The sequence below is a fragment of the Pollachius pollachius genome, assembly GCF_949987615.1.
Source record: "Pollachius pollachius genome assembly, chromosome: 19".
NCBI lineage: Eukaryota > Metazoa > Chordata > Actinopteri > Gadiformes > Gadidae > Pollachius > Pollachius pollachius.
Window position 1 is genome coordinate 1,563,960 of NC_136952.1, and position 10,038 is coordinate 1,573,997.

Sequence of the window (10,038 nt, forward strand, 5' to 3'; positions counted from 1 at the left end):
GGAGGACGCTCAGAAGGTTCCGCTGAAGACACACGCACACACACACACCCGCGCGCGAGCACACACACGCTGACACACACACACACGCTGACATACACACTGGTAGACGTGGCTTCCCTGCAAAGCCCACGTCTTCAGGGTTCCAAGGTTCCCCTTCTGAAGGAGCCGTTCCAAAGGTTTCCTTCTCCGGGCTTATTAGTACATTTTTAGGCAGGGACAACTTCTCCCAAAGTGCTGAATGTTAGGTTTAACTTTCTAAATGGCAGATCCCCATAGCAACTCTTGGTGCAATCCAGTATTTTCACTTTATTTTCTCCCTTCCTCCACTGTTGGACAATCCATGCTATAGTAGCACACCATGATGGCTCCATCGTCATTCCTATGAGCAACCACATTGGTTCAATGCTGCAGCTTTTAGTCTTTGTTGCAAGTTGGACGTGCAATCGGAAAAACACATGAATCAACGTCTGACCTTAAGGAAGAAGGAAGGACTGTCGAAGGCCAACGAGAGCTGACCAGGTTTTCCAATAAGGGCCCAAGTATCCTGAAGCTGCTCACTGCAGTGTCCAATCACATGTGGTACTCTGTCCGCCGGGGTGAGGTTACAAGGGAGGGCAAGGGGCCGATTTCAGGGTGCCGGTGGGAGTAAGGAATCGCAACAAGGCCTCCTTCTCATAGCAAGACTCTCTTAAAAGGATTTGTCAATGGGAACACCTTTATCAGTGCACTATTAAACAATGGTTACACTAATACTGGAATGGGATGGAATTGGCTCGATTCCAGGCTAAAAAATGCCTTGAAGTTAAATCCTCAAAACAATAATCTGATCGAGAACCATGAAGAGGCACACTATGTGAATCATGCAGGAGGAACGGCCATGTGACCGGTATGGGACCGCAGTTCATTCCAAGCCATAGTGGTACTGCTACGGCCTTTGTGTTTTACTCAAAGGCCTTACTACTTATGGCTTCAAGTAACACTGGGAGGAACCTTATAATCAGAGCAGAAAACTTGTCGTGGTGGTGGATCGCTTCGAACTGAACAAACGTAGAGTAACTGGATGAACGCCTCATCACTGTGGGACGGACTGGGTACCACTGGAAACGGCATTGCACATGCCAGCCACTCTTTGGTTTTCCCCTACGACGGGATATGTCCGCTGTACGAAATTGCTTTAATATTTCCTTTTGTTTTTTCATGTTTTGTCTCTCCTCAAGCTGATGAAATCAGCCTAGCAGAACACAGCCCTCAGAACGGTGGACTGGGTGGGTAGGGTTACTCACTGGCACCGGCGTCAGAGTGAAGGGCTGAGGAGTCATTCTGGGTGCGACCTCTAACAGCTGGTCCCATCTAGGGCTGGGCCATTTGGCCTAAAAATAAAATCTCTGATTTTTGCACACCAAACCCGATTATTGACTTTAATCTATTTTTTTTCCTATAAATGATAAATAAATATATATTTTAAGTTTGGATTTTATTTGAAGATTAACAAAAAGCCAAATTTGGTTTGCCACAGACTTTAGGCAAACTCTAAACATTCACTTTTTCCAGCGCACGCTGTCATGTTGACATTTTACTCTATTTTTTTATTCCTTTTAAATAATCCTTTTTTTTTTAATCTATTATTGACCATCAATTTGAATTCCGAATAATAATCCATTAATGGCCCAGCTCTAGTCCGGTCGTCCTGGCTGCGGTGGAGTCCCAGGAACACGGTGCTCTCCCGGGGGCTCGTCCCTCCGCCCTGCGTCGCGTCCTTTGGCCCCACTGGTTCTTTGTGAGAGCCGATGTGTTTCAGATATGTTTGTTTGCGTGTGAAGAGCAAAAAGTGTTGGCCAAATGGCCTGACCTCTGAGTGAAATCTGCGTGGAGCAGGTTCATGTCAGTGTTTTGACACCTCTTTGAAAATAGTCTATGGAAGAGCCGGCCACCCTGAAGTATCTGTAAGGGCGTGGTCATTAAGGGCGTGGTCATTAAGGGCGTGGTCATTAAGGGCGTGGTCATTAAGGGTGTAGTTATTAAGGGCGTGGTCATTAAGGGTGTGATCATTAAGGGCGTGGTCATTAAGGGTGCGGTCAGGAGATGGTTCCCCTAGTTTGGGCCCCTAATTGAGCAACAGTTGTGAGTGGCTGGTAGTGGATAATAACACCTAGTGGTGAAATACGGGCTCTTTAGCGGGGTTCTTGGTAGTTCTGCGGTACTACCGGTGCATGAAGACAAGCGCAAATCAAGATCCTCAAGACCACAACCTTTAATTTTGTAATTCACCAAATTTTGTTGCTCCTCAAGTAGAACACACAACCGATCAGGGTTTGGCCGTTGTTTATAAATGAGAAAACAGAAAGACGATTTGTGCTTCACTTCATCAAGATCAGTTTAATAAAATCCACTCCAATGCAAACATGCATCAGTTTAGGGTGCGATTATGCTTGTTTTTTTCCATGACTTCAAAATAGATCACATAGATTAAATACAGTGCTTTTTTATTAATATACGTACAGCCAAGACAGCAAACAGTGGCTCGACGCCCAGAAGAGAAGCTGTATGCCTCGTGCCACACAGAACCTAACGGGGACGAACCGACAGGGGGATGAGGTTGAAGCCCAGACTCGTAAAGTGCTTGGATTTTAAGTTATTTTTCTAAAAGACAGGCCTCAGACACGTCAGTTGAAAGCGCAGCCGTCCTTTTGGTCACATCGTTAAAACAAGACGGGGAAGAATTAACAAAAAGCTTCTTTTATGTTCACCCGACACTGAGAAAGGGAAGCGGGCCGTCCCGTGTCCACAATGGGCCGACAAGACTCTCTGCTCTCACGCGCACGGTAATAGCGTTAAATCTGTTCTCTCTAATCCTGGATCAGGGACCGCAACTAAGCACCATTCTAATCTTTGCATTCAGCCGCTAAAAACATCCACTCCAGCCCTCCCCCCCCCCCCCCCCCCTCTCAGTTATCCATCCTTACAAAAGCACGTCTTCTTCTATGGTAGTGTTATGTCAACTGATAAAATATCTCATTTTCTTTACAGCCAAAAATCCTGTACACGCAAATAAATTACAAAAATAAAACACTGCATTTCTTCTTGCCTCATTATAGGTTAACGGAGGAATAGTTTCAGTCTTGTTAAACAATCAGACCAAGCTTAATCTATCGGGTACGGTGCAAAATAAACGTTTGAACAACTCGAACGGGCAATCACTGCAGGCTAAACTATAAGGTTAGACGACGTTGAGAACGCTCTGCCCTCGGGCCTGCCTCAATGCGTTGGCCCGACCCCTCGTATACAATCATAGCATCACAATAAAGACTTCCACTAACACCGGGTCGTCACGACGACCGCCGATTCATTCACATTGAGACGCGCCGAGCGTTACGCGAGGAGATGATCAGTCGAGGAAAACCGGCGCAGAACGAAGAAGAAGAATATACGATAAAAACGGACGGTTTAATTATAATAAAAACAGCTGTGTTTGCTATATTCGGCAGCCAATTAGCAAAGGAAAGAAACGGGGGAGTTAGTGTAGCCTGGGCAGGAGACGCATCTGAGCACAGGATGGAGAGAAGAGGAGACGGGGGGGGGGGGCAGTGTCGCCGGTCTACTGGTTCTTCTTGTCTTCGGGGGGGGAATACGGTGGAGGCTTGTCCTGAGAGAGAGCACAAGGGGAGACGACATGAAGGAACACATTTGGGGTTCAAATGCAACAGTCGGGCCACTGTGTTTCACGGGGCCCGCTAGGGTTGCCTTGTGTCGGTGGACGAGCCAGCCCCACCCACCCTCTCACCCCCCGGAGGACCGCTGGCTGGCCCTGGGTCTCACCTGACCCCAGCCTCCATCATTGTACTCGGATTACCGATCCGTCCACAAAGGGATGAGAGTTGACATGATCAAAGCGTCATCCCTCTAAAACAAACACTATGCTTCCTTTATACTGGTTCAATTCAATTACATTTTATTTGTAAATCCCTTAAACATAGGTATGACCCACCCCCTGACCCTAGCCCCCTACAGGGCAAGAACAAAATAATCTTGAGAAGGAACGCAGAGTGGGGGACCCCTCCTTCCAGGTATGATCAGGAGGGCAATAGCCGCCATAATCGACGTACGTACATACAGGCAAAACATTTTAAAATCAGTGATGGGGTGCTGGTCGAGTTGGACCTGGATGGACTCAATAGCTGACTCTGGATCAGCCATTGAGCGTCAGCCCGCCTTGTGCCTGTCGGCCCCCAGGGGGCGCTGGGGGCGGCTGGGCGGAGGTGAACTCACCTGCGGCAGGTAGACGTGGGAGGGGGGGAGCGTGGCGCAGCTGGCGCTGGCTGCGGCCTCGGCTGCCTTGGCCTCCGCTGGGGGGAGAGACGGGGGAGACAGGGAGGGAGGGGGAAAGAGGGAGGGAGGGGGAGGGAGGAAGCGGGAGAGGGACAGAGACGGGAGAGGGAGGGGGACAGAAACAGAAGAGGGAGGGGCTCGTTAGTAAAATGAGTCGGCCTCAGCGACTTCATCCCCTAGAGCAGCTTTTCTTGAACTCCGGGGCTGGAGCCAAACGGGGTATTTATCCCGTCAGAGGTGCGATGCGGCTGGAGAACGCAAAGGAGTGATCTGGGCCACATGCCGCCCCAATGAAATAAACGAAAGAACGAATAAGTCTCACCTGCTGATGTGGACGGCAGGTCAGGGACATGTGGAGGCTGCTGACCCAGGGGGGCAGAGTAGGGAGGGGGGGGCATGTAGGCTGCAGGGCCGTCAAACGCTGGAGGATTCGGGTAGAACCCACCTGGATCCGGGGGGAGGAGAGAGAAATGTCAACCAGGATCGCTACCCAACAAGCAGTGTGGATCGGCCAACAGGTGGCTCCGTTCCTGGACCAGATCCCCCCCGACACGCCAGAGATGTGAGTGGTTGGAACATGATTAGCTCCACTCCAACACAGCATGAACTTGATTAGGCATAGATGTCACTCAGACTGAATGCCCCGAGTCTTAAATAGTCAAACAGTCAAAATATTAAAAGTTTCATACTACACCACCAGGTGTGAGTGTGATTAGCCGTTACAAGCCGTTTTGAAAATCAGCTTCTTTTGACATCAGAAGTGGGCGTGTCCACCTGGATGTGTGCTGGATAGATCAGTCTACCAGCCCACCCAGTGGACTGTAGCAGACATTGCTCATCTATTCGTCACACATCTAGGTGGACACACCCACTTGTGATGTCAGAAGAGGCAGATTTTCAAAACGGCTTGTAACGGCTAATCCCACTCACCCCTGGTGGTTTAATATGTCACCTTTACTAGTAAAGGTCCTACTGAGTGTACCTGTGGGCGGGGGGTTGGGGTAGTTGTAGCCCGGCGGGGGGCCGGCCGGGTACATCCCGTTGGTGGTGGGGGGCGGGGGGTAGGCGTACGCCCCGTTGGCCATATATGGGCAGCCGCCAAACCCGGCCGTCGCTGGCTGACCTCTGGACGCTGCAGGGCCCAGGGGAACCCGAGGGACCACAGGTGAGTTATCAATCACATGATTGATGATTCTTCAACAAACAATCAATAATCATGACTCAGGTGTCACACAATCTCCCGCCTGTGAGTGATGTTTAGTGATGGATGAATGATCATCAATCACGTGATTATTAGTCATCAATCATGTCGGGGAGTAATGACCTCCCCTCCGTGCGGTTTCTATCCACGTACCTTGGGCTGCCACCTGCAGCATGCACTGGCCGAATTCGATGGCTCCGCCGGCGGCGAAGACCAGCTTGAACGTCGCGGCGCCTTCCCAGCCGCCTGGAAAACACGCAGCCCGCTTCAATATGTTTATATTTCAAACAGGTGAATGTTTTGTGTGCATTCTAGTACTTGCATTAGAAACACGTGGACGTCCTACACCAATGTGCTCTTCCCCCGTGTATCCCCGGTTAGGGTTGAGTGATTATTTATACATGATTCCCGTCAAACACCCGAGCACAGACCGGGAAACCAAACCCATTCATCCTACCCCAGTACAACGACCGCGCGGGATTCTACCCAGAGCTGTGACTGTCCTACAGAGAGGCTGGGAGGCCTGGAACTGTCTTACAGAGCGGCTGGGAGGCCTGTCTTACAGAGAGGCTGGGAGGCCTGTCCTATAGAGAGGCTGTGAGGCCTGGGACTGTCTTACAGAGAGGCTGGGAGGCCTGTCTTACAGAGAGGCTGGGAGGCCTGTCTTACAGAGAGGCTGTGAGGCCTGGGACTGTCTTAAAGAGAGGCTGGGAGGCCTGTCCTACAGAGAGGCTGGGAGGCCTGTCCTACAGAGAGGCTGTGACTGTCTTATAGAGGATGTGACCTGTGGGTGGCCGGGGTGGCGGTCGTACCTCCGGGCTCGGCGTTGACGGAGCCCTTGATGTAGTTGGCTCCCAGGACGGGCTGCTTGATTTCACAGCCCTTCATCAGGTAGAAGGGCATCATGAAGGACTGCAGGGCGTCCTTCCCCTTGGCCAGGAAGATCACCTGCGCCATGGCACACACCAACTCATTTAAGGGGTTGAAAATGCAACGGAATTATCTAGAATTGTGAGGCTAATACTGCTATTATGTGATATGTCTTGGGTCAATGAGCAAATCAAGTCCACCCATTATTAACCTTTCTTCATTGACAATAACATCAAGCTTACATTTGGCTTGCACATTCAAAGATTACTCAGCCTTTTAAATCATAAAGAATGGGGTTAAGTCGGTATAGATGTGTTTCCACCTTTAGACGGCAGCACACCAACCTAGCCTTGACTCGAGAGGCTTCTCTTTAAAAGCTTTTCATTATCTCCACCAGCTTTTAGTTTTTATAAAACTTCAAAAGGCTACCTGTTCTATAAATAGCTACAGCATCAGAATGTAAAAGGTAACGATGATGACGATGATGAGCGTGGTGGGCTGTGCGGCCTTCATCTCTCACCCTGTAGGGCGTTAGATAGATGCTTCCCTTCTTGCTCTTCCTGAAGGCCTCCGGGAGGCTGTCGGCCTCACAGAAGACCAGCTCCACGTTGTCGTGGTTCATCAGGATACTGGAAGGGAGAGCACACAGGAGGAGATCAGAGGAAGACACTAGGCCGGTACCAGAGAGCATCGGTTTTCGGGCCGGGGCCGGGTACTTTTTTTCCCAGCTCATGGGGGGTTAATCCCAGCGTCTGCATTCTACCTCTGCGGGGATCCTTGAGCAAGATGCCCAACCCCAACTTCATAATACACTATGATGCTTTGGATAGGTCATCTGCTTGATGACTGAATGGTAAGGAGTAAAACAATTGCAAATACGAGTGCAAACAAGCTCCAAGTACTATTGCAAAACCATATGAAATCCGAACTATACATTAACCACTATACATTGATGTATTGGTTGTAGTCCATGCTGAAGGGTTTCATAACGTTGCATTATTCACCACGACCCAACAACACATGTGCATAACTCCACCAGTAAACTGAGATCCCAGTAAGCGCCAGGCCTTGCCCAGTGGCCTCGCTGTGGATCATTAACTCAAAGGTTCTTGACACCGTTTCCTCGAACGATAAAACCTCCGGTTATGAAGCCGTTATCTGTCACCCTTCTCCCGTTGCATGCCCATACAGTCCGTGGATTATGAACCCTGACAGGGGATGTTGTTCATCCAGCAGCAGAAAGTCCCGAGTGGACCAGCCTCAGTCAGGACGGGACGAGGGTCCGATCCCCGTCCATGAGAGACTGTCTGTGAGCTGATGTATGAGTAGTGTGAAGTAATGGACGTGGATCGGACGACATCGTGCCCACAGACAGCCAGAGAGGGGTGAGGTTGGTGCTTAGTTAACGAGCTGCGTGATGAGTTACCTTTCACTGTTGTTGATGATGACGCCCCCCGACTCGGAGCTGTTCTTGTTCAGCGCCATCTCGACGTCCTCCCACGCGTGTTGCTCTAAAGGACGGGGAAACGGTTGATGTGACGGGAATCGAAGTGGTATCTCGTGTGTGTATGTGTCTGGCGGCTCGTACTACGCTGGTAGTGCGCGATGAGTGTGTGAGTGTGTTGCGACGACGGAGAAGACGTCGATGCACCTGCACTTCCGCATCAGGCTCCGCCCACACCGTGACGTCAGAGCGTCTGAGCTGCTAAATAGAGGCTCTGTAGCGCGGACGTTGCAGGATCTATTCCATAGATCAGTGGTTTTCGAACTGTGAGGCGCGCCTCCCCTGGGGGGCGCCAGAGTTCTTCAGGGGGGGCGCGACGTGAGAAAAAAATATACTAGAAAAAGTAACGCAAAAAAAACGCAAAGACGCGCTGTGTTCGAAATCGTTCTTTATTCACCCACTCACTATTCCCTATATAGTGTTTATGATATAGTGCGCTATATAGGGAGCGAACAAACGAGAATTCGGACACTACGCTGAACATTTCTAAACGTCTTTTGCGTCAGTAAATGTGCCGGGTATTTGTGTGACGCAGACAGCTGAGCCCGCATCATGTAAACAAACCGGGCACCCACGAGGAAAGCTGGAGGTTGTATTGATGTTGAATGTATCATTTCCTTGATCAAGTTTTTTTTTTAAATTAATTTTGAATGCTACATTTTCTATGTTAAATCCCAAATAAATTGTTGCAATTTTTATTCGTTTTCGCGGTTATTCAGCTTCTTCTCCTCCGGAAAATACGACCGCATTGCATTGTGGTATACTGGAGTAACATGTACGGAACATCGTATGTTCACTCAAATTTTTGGGTATTTTAAGTCCACTATATAGTGCATGAAATTTACCACTGAGAATTCGAAAACAACTAAAAAAATGGCGAGCACCCTATATAGTGCACTATATCCGTGATGGGGAACGATTTCGAACACAGCTAAAGACGCAAACTCATTGCTCCCACTAAAGTTGAGGTGAGCTAAAAAGGAGGCTAAACTGGCAGTTTACAGATTAAGATGTTCAAATGTATTTTAAAAACGTTGAGCAAAAACATGCTTAGATAAAGATGTTAAAATGTGTAAAGAAATGTGTTTCAAAACGCACAAAGATGTTTAGAATGTTTCAAAAATAGGTTTAAAATGTTTCAAAAATGTTTCAAAAAAATATGATCAGAGATCTTTAAAATGTGAAAAATATGATCAGAGATGTTTAAGATATGATCAGAGATCTTTAAAATGTGTAAAATAATTAAAAGATCTTTCAAAACACAGGGATTTAGAAAAAAAATTGGGGGGGGGGGGCTCAGCTGAAATTTGTTCTCTGAGGGGGGGCTTACTCTCTCATACTTTGAAAACCCCTGCTATATAGTGTTTATGATATAGTGCACTATATAGGGAACGAACAAACGAATTCGGACACTACGCTGAACATTTCTAAACGTCTTTTGCGTCAGTAAATGCGCCGGGTATTTGTGTGACGCAGACAGCTGCGCCCTCATCATGTAAACAAACCGGGCACCCTCGAGGGAAGCTGGAGGTTGTATTGATGTTGAATGTAACATTTCTTTGATCAAGTTTTTTTTTAATTAATTTTGAATGTTCCATTTCTATGTTAAATCCCAAATAAATTGTTGACATTTCTATTCGTTTTCGCGGTTATTCAGCTTCTTCTCCTCCGGAAAACACGACCGCATTGCATTGTGGTATACGGGAGTAACATGTACGGAACATCGTATGTTCACTAACATTTTGGGTATTTTAAGCCCATTATATAGTGCATGAAATTTACCACTGAGAATTCGAACACACATGTTAAAATGTGTTAAGAAATGTGTTAAAAACGCACATCAGATGTTTAGAATGTTTCAGAAATATGTTTAAAATGTTTCAAAAAAATATGATCAGAGATCTTTAAAATGTGTAAAATATGGTCAGAGAGGTTTAAGATATGATCAGAGATGTTTAAAATGTGTAAAATAATTAAAAGATCTTTCAAAACACAGGGATTTAGAAAAAAAAATTTGGGGGGGGGCTCAGCTGAAATTTGTTCTCTGAGGGGGGGCTCACTCTCTCATACTTTGAAAACCCCTTCCATAGATAGATAATGATGAGGTGTATCCTTTATTATCCTGGAGTAATTTGCC

General features: G+C 47.7%; 1 protein-coding gene across 1 annotated transcript; it reads right to left on the reverse strand.

The window, feature by feature from the left end:
- Positions 1 to 3,575: 3,575 nt before the first annotated feature.
- wbp2 (WW domain binding protein 2) lies at positions 3,576 to 8,051 on the reverse strand. The gene is made up of 8 exons (XM_079757373.1): positions 7,824 to 8,051; positions 6,918 to 7,026; positions 6,340 to 6,475; positions 5,681 to 5,773; positions 5,309 to 5,458; positions 4,649 to 4,771; positions 4,267 to 4,343; positions 3,576 to 3,643 (listed from the first exon to the last, which is right to left on the reverse strand). Exons 1-8 carry the CDS (start codon positions 7,880 to 7,882, stop codon positions 3,596 to 3,598), a joined length of 795 nt encoding a protein of 264 aa, XP_079613499.1. The 5' UTR covers positions 7,883 to 8,051; the 3' UTR covers positions 3,576 to 3,595.
- Positions 8,052 to 10,038: the final 1,987 nt, after the last annotated feature.